Genomic DNA, 22,828 nt, shown 5'->3' with positions numbered 1-22,828 from the left:
TTATCTTTTAGAGCTTAAATGATTCTTATAATAATAAATCCTTCATCATCAGAAAAAAAGTCTGTTGCATAGTTGTGAACTGATCTGAATCCTGACAGAGATGACTAAACAAAATCCCAAACCTTTTGGGTCTTACCTGTTCTTCCTTCAGCATTTGCTGTGTTGGTCAGGTCACCACTGTGAGTCACCACAACCAGAGTGTACTTTCTGCCAGGAACAAGCCCCTGGAAATGCCACTCTTTCAGGTCTTTCCTTTGCCACGTTTCTTTCTGTGTCCCATTCGGGTTGTAAAGATTCAGCTCATAGAAGTCGACGTCTCCTGCTGCTGGCCCCCAGGTGAACCACAGACTGTCTGTCATGTTTCTGTTGGATGCCTTGAGACCAACAACTGGCGCTGGTACTGAAAAAAAAGGGAGTGGATATTGAACTTCCTTAGGGTGAGGAGAAGCAACAAACAGACCTTATACTTAGATATAAGGGTTTCACATCATGACAGCCATGTAGTAATGTAGACAGACACCGCAGCTGGCCAGTAATGCAGGAAGCATCAGGAAGTACATCTCAGCACTTTGCTTTCATATTCTGAACAGCCATTGTCCCCAAAAGGAGCCGAAATGTTCATAAAAGATAGTTTTGCAAATGTTAAGCAGCTTTTTCCTAGCCAGTGTCTGGAAACATCCAGTTGTGATGGAGCTGGAGAAAGTGCATCACTGTGCAGAAGCAGTGGTCCACAGGTGTCACTACGCTGAGGATCAGAGAATAAAGGAAGGTTTCACAGATGGTCAGGTTTGCTAGAGCTGCTTCGGAAACTGCTTCCCACATGTGGCTGAGCAAATATGGAGATGCCTCCAGAGCTCCCCATGGGAAACAAGTTTTATTTCACTGGAAGACTGCCTACTCCGTTAACCCTTCTTGCTTTGCCTTTTTGTCTTTTCCACTCACAGACCAGTATGGGTTTTTGGGAGGAAGTCAAGTGTTTTCCTTTAAAGCTTATGCAGCATAAATTGGGATGCCCTTCTCCTAACCTGAGTACCTGGGAACTATTGTAAAACACAGATAGTAAACCTTTTTTGCTACATTTCTCTTCTTGTAACTACATAACTTAGAATTTTCCCTCTTACTTGCCTAATGCTTTCATGTATAAGAAAACTGACATACTTCTAATAGTTGCCTGTATCTAGCATGGGCATCACGCCCAGACAAGCTCACTGGTGTCTCTCACAAGTACCACACTCGAGACATTTGCTTTTCTTGCATGTTCTTACCTGTTCTCCCAAAGATAGATGACTCGTTCCTGAGGTCTCCACTGTGGGTAACGATCACCATTCGATACATCCTGCCTTGCCGCAGGTTCAGGAATGAACACTGCTGAAGGTTTTGTTCTCCTGAAATCCTGTCATGAAGGGACTTGTCTGGGTTGTACAGGAAGATGTCATATGAATCAAGCTCTCCTTGTGAGGTGGTCCAGCTAAAGGACAGGCGGTCAGTGGTGTTCTCGGTGACCTTCAGGTTTGTGACAGCTGCTGGAACTGAAAAGAAGGATAAATGCAAGAATAAGTATCAGGGTGACTACGCACTAAGCTGAACCTTAAATAACGTAACAAGTCATGGCTGTAATATATTTCAATTAAGCCACAAGTAGCTAAGTAATGTCAACAGCAACTTTCATAAGCAAGGAAAAAGCATTTATGAGGTGCCACTGCGTCTCTCCAATATAATGTTTGTATTTCCCAGTAGGCCTGGCTCTCCGGCCTGTGCTCAGCACAGAACTGTCCATTAACTTCTACAAGAAGCTTTACTAGAGTGAAGACTGCAAGACTTGGCTCAAAGTTTAGAGATTCTTATTTACATGAAGTCCTGTGCTAAGAGCCTTAAGACTGTGAATTAAAAACTTCTTAACAATATGGAATTCAGATCATTCCATAGAGGATAGACTGAGGGAGGCACTTAAACTCTGCTTTAGTATTCTTATATGCACTATGGCCACCTTGGCCACCTTATTATGCCAGCAAATTTCAAAGTCACATATCAAGCACATAACAGGAAAAATGATGCATGAGTATCTGGAGTCTGTTCTTATCAGAAGCTTTCCAGTATCAAGACATACAGATGATTCATGTATTCAATGATATCTTACTGCGGGAGCTATAAATAAACCAAGATGTTCTAATTACCTGTTCGGCCAGCAGTTTCTGCTCGTTTACTGAAGAGTCCACCACTGACTGTCAAAACTTGTATTTTATACTTCTTGCCAGCTAATAAATCTTCAAATTTGTGCTGTTTGGCAGTAGCTGGTTCTGATTTGTTGCTCAGTAGGACTCCTTGCTCATTCAAGAGCAGAATGTCATATCTTTCAGCTACACCAGGAGCCTTCTGCCAGGTTACTAACAAGGAATGACTGCTGTAAGCGTGGTGGGCTAATAATTCTTGGACAGATGCTGGAACTGGAAGCAACAATTAAAGGCATGACATTACCAGGTGAAATACGGACCATTCAGTACACTATTTTGAGTAATTAATAGAGAATATACATTTGCATGTTCATTCATGGGAAAAGCGATGGATGCCTGTGCATGTATTTGCACAAGTAAATAATCCCTAGACATAAATACAGTCAGGCGAAGTTACAGAACATCATGGATCTCTGAAATGGGCATGGAAAAGCCAAAGATATACTTAAATTACAATGAAAAGGGGGATGAAGAGTTGGATGAACTGTCTGAAGCAGGTTAGAAAGGTGTATGGAGAATAACCAATTAAAAAAAGCGTTAAATTTTTTCAAAATAGTGGCACAAAATGGAAAATGTTAGCCACCTGCTGCTGCACAAAAGTCAAGGCCACAGCAAACATACAGGTGCGAAAGAGAGAAGACGGATTAAAAACAAGTTGTCTTTTGCATCCTGACAAGTAGTGTATTGGGGCATTATATCATCTAAGAAGCCTTGACCACGCACGCAATGGGTACTGCCAGCACACAGCATTTGACTGCAGAGTCCCACAGGTGCATGTGTTGGAAAGATTCAGGCACAGGACTGGGCAGGGATGAAATTTCATTCCTCCTACAAAGGCACACTTTGGGCTGGGAGCCTGAATCCCACACACATTTACCCAGGTAAAGCTACTTATGTGACAGATCTCACTGCTGTTAATGGAGCCACACCTAAGTGTTTGCAAGAGCAAGGACTCAAGCTCTTTGAAATAAAAACACTTCTCATGAGTCCGTGTCTCCCCACACTCAATGGTGTGTTGCATAAACAGGCAGTGTGTAACTTATTTCATACGAGTCAGCTTCTGGGTGGACACAATAAAACTTGCTCCTTGTCTCAAAAGAAACGTACTTGTTCTCCCAAAAGCTTCTAAGCTGTTGTGCAAGGCACCGCTGTTTGATTGCACCACCACCCGGTACAGCTCCCCAGCTTCCAACTTGTGAAACGTGTGCTCAGAGACGTGTTTGGAGACACTCTGGGAATCAAGCTGATGGTTTTGCTGAAATATAGTCACTGTGTAGGAATCAACATCTCCACCTCCAGGTGTCCAGCTCACTTTCAGGCTGTTTGTCATGCCATTAGGTGAAACATGGATGTTTCTCACTGCACTTGGAACTGGAGAAAAAAAAAAGGAACATAAAGACACCTGCTCACAAAGTTCCTGGTTCATTCAGACTTTTTGTTTCCTACATTTTTATGGCCATTGCAAATGATTCAAAGGACAAAGAGCATTAACAGGTACAAACAATTTCACTCATGGGTAAACACAAGTAAAGCTTCAGACATTTGTGTTGGATTGTGCTATTTTAGAAAAGCAATTCTAAGTGTTTATGGCAACAACAGCAAAGAAAATGTAAGCAAGTTAAACAGAAAGAAGTTAAAATGTTCCTTATCAGGATTACTTCCCTCTTTTTCAAGTGATGCTTTACAAACACCTCAGAAGATCAAAGCTCTTTATGTACACTGAATTAGTTAGCCATTTTGCAGTTATCATCTCACCCACTCATTTCAGGTAGGTAAACAGAGGTGTAAAATAACTTAACTGATTTACCCAGAGATACTAAGCAAAAAACTGGCATGTGTGAGAATAACAGCAACCCTTGCACTGACATCTCAACACCCTTCCTATGCAGCACATCAGATTATCTGCCAACAATCACATATTGACAACTATGACATTTGTTAAGTGCAGATAAAGTTAGTTGATGTAGTGTGGTTTTCAATAAGATTTGTGTTCATGCCTCTGTTACAGGAACTCAAATAAGATCATGATTCAGCCTTGATTTTCTGTGCCTCGTTTTTTCACCTAGAAGAGCCCCAAAACATTTTAAATACCGTGTTATTTCTTACTTGTCAGGCCTTCTATGAAAGTAGCACGTTGTGCATCTCCACTGATTGTCAAGACAAGAATTTTGTATAGACGTCCTGGAGTCAGAGCTGTGAACCAATACTCCTCAACAGTGTTTCCGAGAAAAATGGGTGGGAAGATCTTCATATCATTGAAGAGGAGCTGAATCTCGTACTTATCCACATCACCCTCAGCCTTTGACCAAGTCACCTGCAGATCTTCTGTGCTTCTGTTACTAAGAGTCAATTCCTTCACTGACTCTGGCACTGAAGAGGTGAGAAAAGAAAACTTCTCAGTACTTCTTACCAGATCACAGCAAAAAAGATAACAGCTCTGAGGCCACATCACTGAGCTAAAACTTTTCATTCAGTTCCTTACTAAAAGAAGCAGATGGCACTTAGCTTCCTTATACGTCCTTGTACATTTCCATGACAAGAAAAATCCTCATCTTGTACATTCTGGCCTAGCTCAAGTATAAATACTAAGCTGATGTGGAAATCTGTACAGCTCTCGTTTTCAGTTTTCCGTGTTTCAAGATTTAACATTCCAAGGTCACAGCACAAGTCTCCTTTTTTAACTTTCTGTATGTCTGTAACTTAAACATCACTCATAAACTCAATACTGCTTTTCATCTTTGGAATGACATGCATTTGAAGAGTCACACTCAAGAGTCATCCTATGCTAAAATCATACAGTATTTCTAAGAGCAATATACAGTAAATAAAAAAATAATAATCCTGGATTGTCTCAGGATGTTTCTGGGGTATTTACTTACTTGTTCTGCCATAGACCCTCTCGCTGGTTTCATATTTCCCACTCCTTGTGCTGACTGTGACGCTGTACTGCCTCCCCGGGACCAGATTAGTGAACACACATTCATTTTCATCCTTTGGGATGCTTTTTGTTTGGATGAAATCATTGTTGTTCTTAATGATCACTTCATAATTATCGAAATATCCAGAGGCGTGTAGCCAGGACACCTTCAAGTAGTCACTTCTGGCTGAATTGCTGACAGTAAGTCCCTGAACACTTGAAGGGACTGAAAGGAAAAAACAAACAAACAAACAAACAAACAAAAAACAAAAACACACACACACAAAAAAAAACATAATTAAAGATTCAGAAAGCAGTAACTTCCTGAAATAATGGGAGTTGCTGTAGTGGGATTATATCTGTGGTAATTACCAGGCATTTCTGAGGAACTTGCAAAAAGACCACAACATGGATTTAAGCAATACCCTACCCTCTAAAATAGTAACTGTAGAGTTTCCAGGATGCTTTACATCATATGACAATGGTCTGTCTTTCTCATTTTCAGTCTTTTGGAACAACTTGGTCAGTTTTGCTTACAGCAGTGAGTTCCACAGATTGACACTGGTCATGAATTAGCTTCTTCTCATTTATATGGCTGTCCCCTGGATTTTCATTTATATCATGAGAAGTCCAAAATTGCATTTATTGCGCTAGCTTAATACTCTTTGTCATTTTAACACCCCTTGCCATATTTCCTTTTATTTTACTGGTTTACCAAGTGTAAAATCCCCCTCTTTTCAATCTTTGAGGAAGTTCGGAAAAGTTTTCCATCATTATTGCCACCCTTCTCTGCAATTTCTTTATTCTGTTATAATCTCCTTGAACACTGCATAAACAATAGCCACAGGTGTTGCTCACTTATGTGACATCTTACTAATATTTTAGTAGTTAGCTCCTATCCCCTTCTTTGAGTGCCTGAATAACTGATTTGGAGGGTGCTCTGCAGGATGTATTTCAAGAGCCAAGTAGAGATGTTAAGATCAATAAAACACACTTGAGCCACAGCTGATACATGATTTCTGCTCACTCACAAGAACTGACACTCAACTTCTATTAATGCTAAGGTCATTTTGTAGGACTTATAGCAGTAGTAGGGGCGTAAGAATAAGATTAGGTCTGTAAAGCTGTAATTTTGTGGTTTGACCCTCCAACTTCTACTCACCCATCTTAGTTTGGTCAGATATTCATAGGTTTTTAATAATGGCTATCGAATGTAGTTATGGTGATTGGATTTCTTCAACGACTCTATTTACCTGTGCGTTCCTGGCTGAAGGAATAATTTTCATACTTTCCACTCTTTGTGGTTATCATCACGTTGTAAAGTGTTCCAGGAGTAAGGCTGCTAAAGGAGCATTCACTGAGGGATTTGGAAATGGTGAGAGTCTGAACAATCTGTTCATTGTGCGAGAGTGTTACCAAATAACTGTCCACATCTCCAGAAGCTGGCAGCCAAGAAACACTGAGGTAGTCACTGCGACCTGAGTTATTTACCGTTACTCCAGTCACACTGGAAGGAACTGTGCAACAGAAAGGAAAAAAAAGAAGAGCTGTAACTAGCTCGTTCCTATTGTTGAGAATGCCTGCAATTCAATGCTACAAGATAAACCACCTAGGACTAGGGAGCTCTGCACTGACTCCCACTCAGCAGCAGTCTGCCTTTTGGAACAGTGAGGGAAGTTGTCTGTGGTGGCATCACCGCATCACTCCTAAAATCCCACAAGATGAGTTATCTGCTCAAAGTGCCACTTCTCACTAACAGCAATAACCACCGATGCTTCTATGAAATTAAGGCCCACAGAACGTGTTTCATTTACAATGAGTTCTCTGACGCCTAGTGGCCAAAACGTGAATTCATTTTGTTTCTCCATCCAGCAAGATAGGCTCACAGTCTCCAAACAGCCAGAACACCATCAGCCTCAGGTACAAAACTACCTGAGTTATTACAGTGGAAGACCTTGATCATAAGGAATGTATCTTCACTGAACTCTGCTACAATGAACTGACTTACCACAGTAGAGGAGCTGGTCATCAGCTCTCAGAATCAAAATTATTAGATTTCACAATATATGTCCACGTGATTTAAGTCTTTTAGTGTTATTCTTCTCCCATTGCTTTTATTTTTCTTTCTGCTTGAAAATGGTTGTTTTCAAAGAGAACATTGGAGCAAACTGCAGAATGCCTGGCTTTTGCCAACTTCATATAAAAGGTGAAATTGCACTGTGTTGCCAACTTTTCTCCTCTCTTTAAATATCCAAAGAATTAGTATTACATTTCATAGGTCATTAAACTTAGAGAAGTTGATGCTATAGTAAAACCTATCCTATGCTGTACAGGAGTGCCTCATAAGGAGTAAGCATCATTGGTTGACATAATTTAATGTTGGAGAAAAAGAATAGTTCATGAGAGACTGCAACCCAAATTCATCCTACCACCTTTAGGCAGCTAATTTGCACACCTCAGGGAGGAGCAATTGCCCTACACTGCCATCTAGTCAAGGCAACAAGAAAGGACCTTCCGAGGAGCAATTCACCCACCACAGCTGTACATCAACCTCAGGACATCTTTTTATCTTTGCTACAGAGTTGTCCTGCTGTAGGCAGAGCAGCTGGCTCCATAAAGCAACGTAACCTGAATCTCGACCCATAATGTGTCTGAGGTCACACGCAGGAAGTACATGGCTGAAACCCATGTATTTCTGAAGTCCCAGTCCCGTGGCTTAACTGCAAGACCATTCTCTTTAATAAATTCAGCTTCTAGGAATTTAAAAAAGACACGCTGGAGTACTTCTTTTTTACCTGTCCTCCCCTCTGCGATCATTTGCCTTGAAGATATCCCCCCGCTGACTGTGGTGACTACAACTGAATAGAGTCCTCCAGGCTTCAGGGGGTAGAAGTGGTATCTGGTGGTCTCACTGGGAACAGTCTCATTTTTAATGACGACGTTCTCGTGAATCAGTAGTACTTGGTATGAGTCTACATCTCCCAGTGCTCTTGTCCAGTTGGTGAACAAGCTGTTGGTTGATCCCTGACTTGCCACAGTCAGACCCGTCACTTGGGCTGGCACTGCAAAGCAAATTGTCACTGTGTTACTGAGGAGACACAAAATAAAACAAAGCAACACCCCCCAAATAACCCAAGTTTAGTCACACTGAGGAAATACATCAAAAGAACATTCCAGTTTGAAGCCAGACTCAACAGGACTAAAAATAATCTGTAGACTGCTTCCTGTCTGATGGGATGTGGTCTATGGGAAACTATGGCACAGAAAGGTCTTTCAGGCTTCAGCACAGCTTTCCTTGGTCAGACCAAAATGACTCCAGATCAGAGAACTGGAAGAGGCAGCATTTTACAAATACCATCGAACAAAATATAGGAAATCACCTCTTTTTGTTATGACAATTTCAAATAGTCTGTTCTTTTGTTCTCCCTTTCCTCTCCTGTTCTCCATCTGTCATTCATATTAAATGGCACACTTGTTTGATGAATACCTCGGAGCCATCTATACCTTGGAGAACTCCAAATCAGACTCTTTAATGTCAGGATGTACTGAGATGGAGGTTTTTGGTTTTACTTTTTGTGTCATAAGGTCTGCAGAATAATAACTTTTCTAGCATCAAAAGATGAATTAACTATTAAACAAACATAACTTTTATCTAAGCATAAGCTGGTGAACTTAGCCACAACCAAAAGGAAAAAGAAAAAACAAAAAGTAGTATTTACCACAGATTTTACTCAAAATTCTTATATGAACAAACTGAAATCAAGAACCCTCAGACTTTGGAAAATGTGATTGCAAGCCTCTTGTTCCATATCAACCTTTTTGCATACATACTACTGGATTAGCAATCGTTAACAAAAGCTAGAAAATTAGACCCATAGATGAAAAAAGGCAATGTTCACATAAATGCAAACCAAAAATCACACGTGTTTTATAACACCGTCACAACATGATGTGTCCACCTTATCATGGTCTTCCAACACAGAAGTGCCAGATGGCTCTGCTAAAGGCACTTTTATTGATACCTCAGGCTTCACTGAAAGCTGACCAATCTGGGGTGCATGTAAAACCTATTTCTGCCATATTCACAGCATTATTTTGAAAGTCAAGTAGGTTGTCCTACCGGGAAGGAGATCCAGAGGTCTGGAATGCTTATTGAGACCTATATTCAGATGTATCGATGTTCTTTGTCGCTTTGAATGCACTGCTGGCATGTTGTCCCTGCCTGATGTGTTTTCAGGCCCTGATTCATCTTAGTGAAGTGGGCCACTGTAACTTCTATGCCTAAACAGGGCTCCTAAAGGGGTGTAAGGCAGCAGGAAGTGAAATCCCAACTACTTAATCACATACCAGAGAAATGAAAGTTTAAGTCAAACTTTTCAGGCCTTGGAAGGAGTTGCAACACTTCAGTAAGGACCACTGTCAAGGCACAGGCATGATTAGATTCATACACTAGAAACTTCTTTTTTTTTGTGGGCTGTGCCAGATCAGAGCTGTATTTCAAGACTTCGTATGCACTGGAGAATGCATAAGTCAAGCAGAGCAAAGAAATACATATGGTTTAAAACTTGCACACGTGCACAAAATTAGCACCCTGTAGGGGGTGGGAATGGGACTTTCCTCGTGTCACAGTCATCATTCTAAGTAACAGATACAGATTTTGGAATCAGAAGAGCAGAGAGATTCAAAATACATTTGCAAGGTCACATATGTTTTGTGTCTGTCAACCTTGGAATGTTCGCCCTAAATCAACATTTTCCTGTGTGTTTTTTTCCAGATGATGCATGCTTTGAATCAAGGGAGTGACCTTCCCTAAGATACGCAGTAAAAATTGTTCATATATAGAATCTTATGCTAATGTAGATTGATCAGTTATGACATAATATTTCAGAAAGCAATCTTGCTGAGAATTACATATCCACTTTTTTCCAAAACTTTAAATAAATACTGCAAGATATCTGAGAGATAGGAATTAGAGACTCAGAAAAGTAACTCTTCTACTGAGGAAGCAAACATAAATTCAAGGCTCTTGATATTTAGACACCATGCTCATTCTTTTCACTACAAAGCAAAGTTGTAGATAGTTAACAGAAATAAAGTTCAAAAGAGATTGACAAAATAGTACCTGTTCTTCCTTCCACTGAAGTCCAGTTGCTTAATATCCCACTAATGGTAGTGATGGTAGCTGTGTATTTCCTTCCAGGCACCAAGTCAGTGAAAGTAAATTCTTTAGCTTCTTTTGCAAGCCCTTTCTTTATGACAGTAAGATCCCTGTCTCCCAGTGAAACCACGTAGCTGTCCCATTCTGCAACGGGGGTCATCCACATGACACTAAGTGAGGATTCATTAGCATACTTCACACGGAGCTGGAGAACAGGCTCGGGAGCTGTAAAAGTACACAAACATCACAAGAACATGACTCTGTAGTGAACACACATGCATATCTCAAGCTGCTGTAAGGAATCAAGCTAGAAATGTGACAGCAACAGAGTATTTGTAGCAAAGAGGACATTCTTTACCTTCCTCTAGGAAGCCAATCTTACAAATCTATTATTTCTGCTGCTCTTTCAAGTAAGGGGCTGTAGCAGCAGACTTCAGTAATGCATTATGGCTGCAATGCTTAGGTTTAAATTGATGCCAGTTGATTTTAGTGTGAATAGAAATTCAGTGAAATTAGTAAGCCCTCTCTTGAACTGTGGGTGCTAGACAGGGCCATAAAACATCTGTACCATAAAATACATCTAGGTCAATTTAGCTGTGACAAACAAGGATGTAAATTACAGGCTCAGAGTGACATTGATTTTGCACTGGTTTGTATCTCAGTGAAGCTGGGAGAAACTCCAGATTTACAGTGCTATAAAAGAAGAATTCAAACTTTTATCAGTGCATGTGTGTGTGTGCACGCACACACAAAGGGCTTCTGTCACCTGAGTTCCCTGATCTGATTTTGTCTCTGTTATGCTGAAATCCAACTCACTTTCCAAGCCTATGGGCTGATGTAAAAGAAAATGAAGTGAGAAAGGGGACTAATCCCTATGCTTCCTAACACACACATTATGTATCTGCCTGAGGTCAAATACAATAGTGATACACCCACTGCCATATATTATTTATTTGACCACGTTCAATCTCTTAGCTGTGTCCATTAAAACTATCACCATGAGCTTAAGTTATCTGTAATTTACATTGAAGTAAGCGAGATGAGGATCTGCCCTGCTTTGATCAAGCTGGCTAGAAGCGAGAGAAAACTTCAGCTTCTACTGGCCCTTCTGTCGTGCAAGACTAACAAAATGAAACCCTCGGGGAGTGACAGGTAAGGGTGTAGCAGGAAAGGTGGCCACCAGGAAGGGTGAGGATAAAGTAGGGTGGTCCCATCTTAGCACACGTTCTCCAGTGAGATAAGGCTCTGCCTCGATCCTTGCCAAATACTCTTCTCCTCCAAGTCTTCTGGTCCTCTCAACTGCACTTTTTTACATTCACAGAGCAGAACAATTAACAATTGTATTGCAACTATTTCTTAAGTTTGAAGCAATCAGATGTGGCTTTGACTGACACGTTCCAAAAAAAAAAATCCATTAATGTCACTGCAGTGCATATGGATTTCCTCTGGAAAGGCTAAACTGAACTAACCCCATTTTCTTTCAGCAACAAGAAATGTGATGTTATGGAAGAGTCATGCAAACATGCACCTCAGCCAGCTTTGGTTAATGCTGTTGATACTGTTATTATATTACTATGTTGCTCAGGCTGACAAGGAAACCAGTTTGCCACTGAAGATACTGGTCAACAACTCAGGAAGCTCTATACTGCCCTGCTTAAAGAATTATATAGGATACCTGCAACCAGCTACAACATGTAACAGTGAAATTTTGTACATCTAATGTCATGCCTCAGTCATGACAGAACGGTGATGTAATTCCCAAAACTTTCATTAAGATATTTATCATGAAAAAAACACCTGAAAATTTTCACAGAACTGCTAAAATAACTATTTCTGTTGCTTACAAGGGAGCTCTTTTTTAATGTAATAATAAAACGAAATTTATGTGTAGATTCCCAAGTGCTGTTTCTTTCTGATTGTCCACAGAGCCAGGTTTTGTATTTTCACACTTGCTCACCTGTTCTCCCCGTGCAGCTAGCCTTGCTCTGCAGATCGCCACTCTCCACAACGACCTCCACTTCGTACTGCCTGCCTGGAATGAGGCCCACGTCGTGGATGAGGTGCTCGGTCGCCTCCTTTTCTAGCGTGGTGTTGAGCACCAGGGCAGAGTGGTTCCAGAGGAGCAGGCGGTACCTCTCCCAGTCTCCCGCAGGGGGCAGCCAGCTCACTCGCAGAGACCTCAGCCAGCCACCACCACCGGCTTTCAGCTCAGAAACTTTCTGGGGATCTGAAATAAGAGAGATTGGGAGAGTAATTTTGAAGCGGGGTATTTCTGGTAAGACATACCTGGACACTGGCAAAACCTGCCTCACAGCACAGCTATTGTAGAAGGACTTGCATCAGTTACAGCACCATCAGGTGTCTTGTAGTTCAGTTTGAAGTTTAGCCAGGGGAGTTTTAGGCTAGATGTGAGGAAGAACTTCTTCACTGAAAGGGTTGTGAGGCACTGGAACAGGCTGCCCAGGGAAGTGGTGGAGTCACCATCCCTGGAAGTCTTCAAAAGATGTTTAGATGTAGAGCTTAGGGATATGGTTTAGTGGAGGGCTGTTAGCGTTAGGTTGGAGGTTGGACTCGATGACCTTGAGGTCTCTTCCAACCTAGCAAATTCTGTGATTCTGTGATTCTGATTTTGCTCTTCCCCACACACCACTCACTCACTTTTTGACTGTTGGTTTCTGACATCAGAAATAGAGAACCCTCCTTAGGGTTGGGAAAATCTCCCCCGTGCACCTCCAGAATGCGTCCTGAATGTTTCAGTCAGCTCCCCAGCTGTTTTCTGGAGTCAATTAAGTTCACTTAGAAATTGTCAATGATTTTTTCAAAGCTAAGGCCAAAACTTCAGACACTGTGGGCCAAATTGTGATCTCAACAACAGAAACGCAAAGCCTGACAGCTTCTGCCACAAAGGCCTTTTATGTCCTAGTCCCTTCCACATACAAGGCACTGAGTCAAAGTGAGGACCTGAAGCTGTTCCTTCAAATGGAAAAGGTAATCTCAAAGGTCTTTAATGGTAGAGCTAGGCAATCAAAAACCAATACACATAAAACAGGTCTTGCTCTGTACTTACTGGACTTGAATGGCTTTATGGCTTTTCACACATCTTCCAGCCACATGATATTGCACTGAGGGTAGCAGCTAGATATGCCAAGGATATTCCTGCCTTTCACATGGGTTAAGTTGCAAATTATGAATATTCTCTAAAATAAATACTCTCTCATACACACACACAATTGGTATTTGTTGGCTCTGAGTTTATTAACAATTTATGTGGGTATTCTTCAACTACTTTTATATTTCTCCCATCTAAATTCTACCTGGGTTAAGCTGGTGTGGAGGAGATGAAATGTCTCCGTGGCCAGTAATGCTGTGGGAGAATTATGCCAGGGTTTCTCAAGTTGAGAATTCATACAAGAGTTGCCTGAGAGGAAATTATACTTCAGAAAGAAGATAAATTAAACATAACCCAGCTTTACCCAGACTGCCACATGCCTTCCTTAGTAAAGAATGATGAGACATAATTTTTTCTTATTTGTAGATTTGTGTCTAGAGCGAGGGATAATATTATCAGAAGTTGCAAAATTATTTAAAACTCCATTAACAATTTGATTACATACAGACTTCCCCATAATGTAAATCATTTTATATACTATGCTGAGCTGAATTCAAGATAAAGTTTGTCAGAAGTGGAATAGCATAGAACACTTTTGTGACAGACTCACCCAACTATATGGTCCCAAAATGCATTATTGCTTCCTGCTCCCAAACTACGCTGTAACTGCTTTTGACTGCCAGATTAACTGTTGCCAGAGAGTCAGGAAGGGGTACTCCCGGAACAATACTGTGCTCTTTAGCTTATTTTGCCTGGAGTCCAAATCACTTTGTCTCCTGCAATGATTTTCTACAAGGCCAGTGTTGGCAAAAATAGCATTGGTTAAAATGTTCTTACTGAAGCAGAAGACTTACATGTCCTGCCAGTTGCCATCTTATCAGTAAACAGTTCACCACTGATTGTGCGGGCAGTAACCTGATAAAGACGTCCTGGAGTTAGCTTGTCAAAATGAGTGTCTGTGACCGCTGGCTGTAAAGTTTTGACTTCTTTAACTGATCCAAGATGAGACAGAGTGATATTATAGAAATCGAGGTTTCCTGGAGGTCTTCTCCATTTAACTTTTAATGTATCCAAGCTGTCATCGTTAGTCACTGTCAAATCTAAGACTTCAGCTGGGGCTAAAAAAAGATAGTAAGGAAGAGAATAGAATATTTCAATCAAAGAACATATGAGAGTTACTGCTTCCAAACTGCAACAGTGAGTTTTGCTTTTAAATAAATTAAACAGTAAGATTTGCTTTTTGTTATGAGATGGAGTATGAATGACTGCGTATCAATGGCGAAAAGGGCAAAGCCTGAGCACAGTGCAACTGAACTCAGCCCCGCTTAAAGTAATCTCCCCCAGAGGTGGCACCTGTTATGCTGCCCACTCTCACTTCACAGAATAGAAAACCCGTGAGCCATGTCTGTAGTTGCACTAGTTGTTTTGACCATAAACCAAACATGGCAGATGCTACTAAGAATGGGGGGTGTCTGCACAGACTTTACTGAACACTACAGCATCATCAAAGCTCTGCCTAATTTACATCAGTGGGATTGGAATAAGGCTCATTTAATCCAACTCCTCATCAAAAGAAAAGTATGGCCACCTCTTAACATCTTCATTTGCAGGCTAGGGGTACTCCACGTATTGAAATGGAGCACCATGCCAGAAGCTAGATGGAATGCTTTTATATTGGAAAAACTTGTGAGACATTTTTGCACCCCACAAGAGGAAGAAATCAAGGATTCTGAAGAAATAAAATGAAATAAGGGTATAATCCCCAGAACAACTAGTGCCAGATGACAACAGCACACATCTCTGTGTCCCAGACATTGTAATATCATTCACTTAATATTAAATTATGGATACATGGTGAGATTTCTGAAAGATAAACTGGGCCTACAGTTTCCCAGAAATCAAAAAAGCAGAGACGTGACCCAGGTTGTGCACACATGTATGTTTTTGGGCTCTAGTAGGGCATCGTCCTATCTTTCACCCTATGACCAGAGAACTCCATTCTGAAAAACTTATTAGAAAACAAAAAAAAAAAAGATCTCTAAAACTCTAGTTCTGTGAATCAATACTTCTCTGTGGAGGGAAAAAAAAAAAAAAGGTGTTTAATTTTAAAGTCCCTTAACCTGCTCTATGTTTTTTTTCCACTTCTTCTTCAGAAGTGCAGCTATTTTGCAACCAAGAGAAGTAAGAATCATGGAGTTAAACCCTCTTCAATACCGTGAAATAACCAGACTACATACTGTCTCAATTCACTAACAAAGTTGATACAGCAATCAGATGAAACTATGTCACAGATAGGGCACTTGTGATACCAGTGAGTTGGGCTCAAATTGTTAATCAGTTGAAACACTTGATGGAGCTGCCTACACTAAGCAGTGCAGCTAAGTTAGCTGCAGTCACCTTAAAAGCTAATTGAGCGGCTAACTTTGCTTTAATGATAACTTCAGTAGGTAAGTTAGGTCACAGTGTCTGTAACTCCCTCTACAGCCTTCGAGAGAAACACCTGCCAAGGGTAAGTCAGACACTGACCTGGGAAGATACATTTGGAACATGATCCATTTATCATTAAGTATGTCCTGTAATATTGCTAGATTATAGCGTTGACTTCTTGTTCTGTTGTGACAAATTCTGAAATCATACCTGTCCTAACTATTTGGAAACTGGTGCTCTCCAATCCTGCAGCCTGGGTTATGACAGAAAGGTTATACACGTGCCCTGCTGTAAGTCCAGAAAAAGTGTAAGTAGTCAGAGGATCTTCTTGTTGAATCTCATGAACTGGAACTTGATTATCCAGTAACACCACCCTGTATAGATCCACATGCCCAGAGCCAGGAGACCATGAAACCTGAATAGTGTCTGTCTTGACATTGACCTGAATATTCTTCACAGGGGATGGCACTGTTGGAATAAACAAAACAAAACACATGTTTAAGGTCTAGTGGTTATCTCCACAATTTCAGCAACTTTGCACGGATTTACTTTTCAATTATGTTGAGTTTCTTTAGGGTTAGTGAAAACCTAACCTCATATTTATGGCCAAATAAGTCATAAAAACATTCCTCCGTTCTTAGCAAATCACTCTTCATGTTAGTCAGCCATGCTTTGTTTATATCTGTTTTTTTATCTGACAATAGATACTTATATATATACATATATATATTTCAAGGTAAAAGAAATACATATTTGCTAGTTTCAAAATGCAGAACTGCAAAATTCTCTAAGTGGTTTTACTTAAATGAACAAAGAAGTCATTTGATGAGTCAAAGAAGTCTTACCAGTAGATCCACTTATGTGAAGTTCTGGGGTACTTTTATTTCCAGCAACTGCAGTGAGGACAATATTGTATGTACTCCCAGGGATTAGACTGGTGAAAGTGCTTTCTGTTTTTGAAGATCCTCCTGGTACAGAGACTTCTTGTATCTTTGTATTATTGTGATCAAATAATACTAGGTTGTATAAGTCCACCTTTCCTGAGGAACGGACCCATTGAACTTGTAAGCTGGTGAATGTAGTTTTCTCCTTATTAATTTCAAAATGAGATGGTGGTAAGGGATCTGTAGTTAAAAATAAATAAATAAATACAAAATAAGACAGAAAACTAACTGATATTTCTTACATTGGGACTGAAAGAAGCTTTACATAGCATTACAAAAACTTCTAAAACTCTCCCTTTTCATCATCATACGGTCAATGCTTTTCAAGAAGTCTTTTCCATTTCTAAAACATCGTATCAGTGAAATCTGCCTTCACGAGACTCCTGCGGAGTTCAGCAATGTTACTTGTGCGTATGTGTACATACATACACATGCCCCTCTGGAAAAGCACTTCCAGTTGTGGATGTAAATCGTGACCTTGGAAATCTGATGATAGTAAAACAGTGACGACTAATAAGAAACATCAAACATTGAAAAAAAAAAGATTACACTCAATGCCTCAGTGAAACATAGCTTTATAGATACAATGGTACTAGTGGCTTTCATTTCCTAGCACTCACACCGAACACTTTATCACTAATGGGCATGAGCATTTACACCATTTCAAGTGCCACAGATCTTTGTTTTTCATATTAACTTCAACCACTTCAAACAGATTAAGCATGCTTCTCTTCTGGTGTAGTATTGTTCATTAAATTAAAAAATACAAACAAACAGTACACTGGGCAAGCTTTTAGGAAAGAATGTAATAACAATTTAATAACTTAATTAGAGCTATTTATCTGAGAAACTCTTTGTGTTCATTACGGTCTTTAGTAAATAGCTCTCAAGTAAAATGACCTGCAAAATATCATACAATCTAAAGAAATAGCAAACAAAAGATGACCAAAAGAAAAGACTGTGGCTGTTTGTACTCTCCATGTATACTTCATCACTCACAAGACTTCATGCAAATATATATGGTTATATAGTTAGACTCCCATTATATTAGGGGTCTGCCACAGGCCCCCTGACCAGGAAGACTGAGCAGATGAAGCCCTCTACAGACAGACAGGAGCAGCCTCGTGTTCACAAGTCCTGGTCCTTTGAGGGACTTCAGCCACTGATATCTATTGGAAGGCCAGCACAGCAGGGCATAGGCAATTTGGGATATTCCTGGAATTCAGTGAAGACAACTTGCTTCTCCAGGTGATAGAGAAGCCAAGGAGGAGAGGTGCTGTGCTGGGCCTCGATGTGACCAACAAGGAGGGCCTTGCAGGCAATGAGAAGGCCAATGGCAGCCTTGGCTGCAGTGACCATGAAATGGTGGAGATCAAGATCCTTAGGGTAGTGAGGAGGGTGCAAGGCAAGCTTGAAAACCTGGACTTCAAGAGAGCAGACGTTGGCTTTTTCAAGGATCTGCTTGGTAGAGTCCCATGGGATAAGGCCCTGGAGGGAGGAGGGGCCCAGGAAAGCTGGTTAATATTCAAGGATGACCTGCTCCGAGCTTAAGAGTGATACATTGCCATGAGACCAACATGAACAGAGAGCTCCTGGCCATACACAAAAACTCAAACACAAAACGGAAACCTACAGAGGTTCCTGTGAGGAATGCAGAGATGCTGTCAGAGCATCCAGGGATGGAGTTGGGAAAGCCAAAGCCCAGTGGAACTGAATCTGGCCAGGAATGTCAAGGGTAACAAGAAGGGTTTCTACAAGCACATCAGTGACACAAGGAAGAGTAGGGAAAATACAGGCCTGCTACAGGAGATCTGGTTACACAGGACAGTGAAAAGGCCGAGGTACCGAATGCCTTCTTCTTTGCCTCAGTCTTACCAGCAAGACTGGCCTCCAGGAATCCCAGGTCCCAGAGACTAGGTGAAAGGCTGGAGCAAGGAAGACTTCCCCCTGGTGAACGAGGCTCAGGTCAGGGAATACTTGAGCAAACTGGACATTAATTCACAAGTCCATGGGCCCTGATGGGATGTACCCACAAGTGTTGAGAGACTTTGCAGATCTGATTGTGAGTCTACTCTCTAAAATCTTTTTAGAGAGTATGTCAATTATGGCAACTGGGAGAAGTGCTTGAAGACTGGAGGAAAGCAAATGTCACTCCTATCTTCAAGAAGGGCAAGACGGAGGACTTGGGGAACTGGAAGCTGGTTAGCCTCACCTCAGTCCCTGGGAAAGAGATGGAGCAGCTAATCCTGGAAACCATCTCCAGGCCCATAAAGAAGAAAATCAGAAGCAGTCAGGATGAATTCACTAAGGGGAAGTCATTCCTGACCAACCTGATAAGCTCCTATGATGACACGACCAGCCTGATGGATGAGGGGAGAGCAGCAGATATTGTCTTCCTGGGCTTCAGTAAGGCCTTGACACTGTTCCCCATAAGATCCTTATCAAGAAGCTGCTGAAGTATGGGCTGGATGAGCAGTGAGGTGAATGCTGGGCCCAGAGGGCAGTGGTGAGTGGTGCAAAGTCTAGTTGAAGAGCAGTGATAAACGCAGTACCCCAGGGTCCAGCCCTGTTTAACATCTCCCGATGATTAACATTAATCATCTGGATGATGGGGTAGAGCGCATCCTCAAAAATTAGTGGATTAGTGCCAGCAGGTTCAAGAGAGGTGATCCTTCTGTTCCTCCCACTGTTGGTGAGGCTGCACCTGGAGCACTGTGTCCACTTTTGGGCTCCCCAGTACACAGTACAGCAGAGGCATGGACATACTGCAGAGAGTCCAACGCAGGGCCACCAAGATGATCAATGGCCTGGAGCACCTCTCCTATGAGGAGAGGCTGAGAGCTGGGCCTCTTCAGCCTGGAGAAGAGGAAGCTTAGGGTGGATCTCATCAATGTCTATAAATACTTGAAGGGAGTGTTGAAAGAAGATGGAGCCAGGCTCTTTTCAGTGGTGCCCAGTGCCAGGACAAGAGGCATGGGCAAAAACTGGAGCACAGAAGGTCCTGTCTAAAGATCAGGAAGCACCTCCATACTGTGTGGGTGAATGAGCACTGGATCACGTTGCCTACAGAAGCTGTGGAGTTTCCTTGCTTGGATATCTTCAAAAGTCACCTGGACATAGAACTGGGCTACTCGCTTTAAGTGGACCTGCTTGAGTGTGTGGGTTGGACCAGATGACCTCCAGAGGTCCCTTCCACCCTCAGCTATTCTGTGATCCTGTGAAACAGGCTGGTAAGTGAGGTCTGCATGTCAGCAGCGCCTTAAAAAACAGAACAGCAAGACTGTTTTTCCAATGCAATCACTGCTGCACTGTTCCCTGAACAAGGCAGATGAAAGAGTACGAGATCGCAGTCAGCCCCAGGAAACCAGGAACACAGTGATAGGGGAATCATGGGGCTAGGAGCCTTTTAAACTCTTTTCCAAAGGTCTAATTCCTTCCTACAAAACTGTGCTGAGATGTACTAGTGCCAGGTTTTGGTGGTACACTCTGTCAAGAAGATATAGCAGGAATTTCAGGGGTAAAATACTACCCCTCTTGAACCTACTTCCGTGATTAAATCCAGATTCCTGGTGTGGACCAAAAAGACTCTGGTGTTCAAAAAAAAAAAAAAAAAAAAGAAAAAAAAAGAAAAAAGGATGAAAAATAAATTAATATGATTAATGAAGAAGAGTAACTCTCTTCTTTTCTTGACCTCCTTCTTTAAGGCCAAGCTACTTCTGCTTAAAAATGGAAAATAAATAAATAAATAAATAAAAAAACCTGAAGTCAAAGACATCAAACTTCAGGCCAGATAGTTAAAACTTCACTCAGTTACAGCAATTGAAACAGGAGGTTTTAATGAAAAGCATCAGGAAATCTTAACAATGGGCTTGAGTACCAGCTCCACCTATAACATGCACAAAGTCACTAAAGGCTATTATGCTGGCAAAAGTGAATAGCAGGGGTATAAACTTGTGCCTTGAAGGCAATTGTTCTAACCAGAAAAGGTCAAACTTTGTCAGTCAGAAGTGAATTTCAGCACTATATATGGTCAGATGCACCGACGGCTGAAACACTTTTAATTTGACTAATACCCAGCGAACGGTCATGATAACTGTCAAGTTCAACCCTGACAAAGTTAGAATCAGGTTGACTGTTCTTTTGTCCTGCAAAAGTAATCAACCTTGTAATCCACATTATTTGTCAAATTCCACAAAAGAAGACACCTCCTACATCTTTGGAAGTGCTTATACTGTCCTAGGCAATCTGTCTTCCAAGGTGCATTAAGCAAAGAAAGTATTGCGTGCCTGGAAGGTGAAGTTCAGAAATTCAGACTTTATCTAATCTATCTGGTCCAGAAAACAAAACACTCAGTGCTCTGTACATCCGTTAGAACAAAGGAACAATGAGATTGGGAAGTGCCTGGGCTGAAAGAGCCCTGGATGGAAACAAACACTTAAAAAGCCATTTACATTGTTATACAAGTCTCTGCTGGCAACAATACAACACTGATATATCACAGAAATAAAATATTTTCTAAGATATTTATATACCATTTGATACCGTATGAATTAATGTCTCCTGGTCTTCTCTTCCAGAAGGCTTCATGTTGCTTTAGTTATACTGCATCTTCATTTTGACTTTTGGGAGAATCTGTTTTGTATGCACAGGTGCTATAAATGTATTCTACAGAAACAATATATACTTGTGAAATGTATATATATTTCACACAGTCCCCCCAAATACAGTCTGAGGACTGTGAATTCCTGACTTCAGCCTCAGCTCTGCTCCTACCAAATCATTTTTCTTCATTTTTCCTTTTCGTAAAACAGTAAATATGGCCTACTTCACAAGGACTCTTATGAAAATTAATTCAAAGGGCTTGATTTCACCATTTTTAAGTACAAATACCCGTTTCTTTGGGATGATATGCAACAGAAAATCTTTAGAACAACCTACATTGTCATTTATTTACTTTTTATACTCTGCATTTGAGACAATGATCATAATTATTACATGATTATGGATCATAGGATTATACAGACTATAGTTGGAGCCACATCACAGTAGTTGTTCTTACAGATGGCTAATAAATCAGATTTATCCCAAACACTTTGAAAGTTACAGGAGCAAACACATGGCCAAGCCATGCTTCTGGCACTTACAGTTGCGTGGTGCAATGGAAAAATACCCTGCCAGTCTGTGTCTTAGATGATAAAATTATTAACCTCTTTTCATTCAAATACTTTGCAATTTTTCTGGTAAAATTTTATTTATCTGTCAGTTCTCTCAGTGCAGGTAGGTTGGATCAAGCAGTAATAAAACATATCATTGCAACACTTTCCTAGAAAACAATGTTGAAAATCATGTTTTTAGGCCTATTTTAGACGATTTATTTGAAACCAGGGGAATTCTCAAGCTGTTTTTCCATGGCTCTCAAGACTAGTTTTACTTCTGAATTTCAATTCAGAATTGAAATTAATAAATTTAGCTGTAAATTAGATTGTGTTCATGTGCTACTGTTTTTTCAACTGGAAATTTACTTTAAAAAATCTAATCATTCACTGAAAATACACTACTGAAATATAGTGATGGTGATGCACCAACATTTGGAAAATTGAGGACTTAAAAGAGTTTTCTCTGAAATCAAGAAAGACACAAGTCTACCTTTTTTTTTTTTTTTTTGTCATACTGTAGTAGCTCTTAGTCACAGAAAATTTTACTGAGATCAAAAAAGGAGACAAGAAAGGACCAGCAGGTGCATGTGTTGTTCTGATGTTAGAATGTCAAGCACGTTGACTAGTTACATGATTTTATAGATATTTAGAGATATTTTATATAGACATATAAATATGCACACTAAAAGCGTAACAAATGGCAAATATTAACCTGAAATAAACTTCATATCCAGACTTGTGCCCGCTACCATCTGTAATCTCAGGTTTCCAGTGGAAAATCTAACTGTAGCTCAGAGGTGATAAATGGCATTATCAGCCTTTTCTTCATTTCCTATTCTACCAAAATAGCAAAACCAACACTGCATGTGTGTTTGCGTGTCTGTGT

The 22,828-nt window shown here is 40.7% G+C and overlaps 1 protein-coding gene across 3 annotated transcripts in view; it reads right to left on the bottom strand.

Moving 5' to 3' along the window:
- Positions 1-22,828, bottom strand: part of PTPRB (protein tyrosine phosphatase receptor type B) — a 61,585-nt gene that overhangs the window by 20,867 nt on the left and 17,890 nt on the right. For all 3 annotated transcript variants that reach the window (XM_084491924.1, XM_084491923.1, XM_084491925.1), the window contains 13 exons: positions 16,688-16,966; positions 16,053-16,310; positions 14,270-14,533; positions 12,264-12,533; positions 10,271-10,531; positions 7,944-8,210; positions 6,402-6,665; positions 5,111-5,374; positions 4,338-4,601; positions 3,339-3,602; positions 2,175-2,444; positions 1,266-1,529; positions 137-400 (listed from right to left, as the gene is read on the bottom strand). In XM_084491924.1, the coding sequence (XP_084348050.1) occupies positions 137-400; positions 1,266-1,529; positions 2,175-2,444; positions 3,339-3,602; positions 4,338-4,601; positions 5,111-5,374; positions 6,402-6,665; positions 7,944-8,210; positions 10,271-10,531; positions 12,264-12,533; positions 14,270-14,533; positions 16,053-16,310; positions 16,688-16,966 (3,453 nt within the window). The remainder of the gene's footprint in view (positions 1-136; positions 401-1,265; positions 1,530-2,174; positions 2,445-3,338; positions 3,603-4,337; positions 4,602-5,110; positions 5,375-6,401; positions 6,666-7,943; positions 8,211-10,270; positions 10,532-12,263; positions 12,534-14,269; positions 14,534-16,052; positions 16,311-16,687; positions 16,967-22,828) is intronic.

The sequence above is a fragment of the Aythya ferina genome, assembly GCF_964211825.1.
Source record: "Aythya ferina genome assembly, chromosome: 1".
Classification (NCBI taxonomy): Eukaryota; Metazoa; Chordata; class Aves; order Anseriformes; family Anatidae; genus Aythya; species Aythya ferina.
This window is presented reverse-complemented; position numbering and strand designations above follow the sequence as displayed.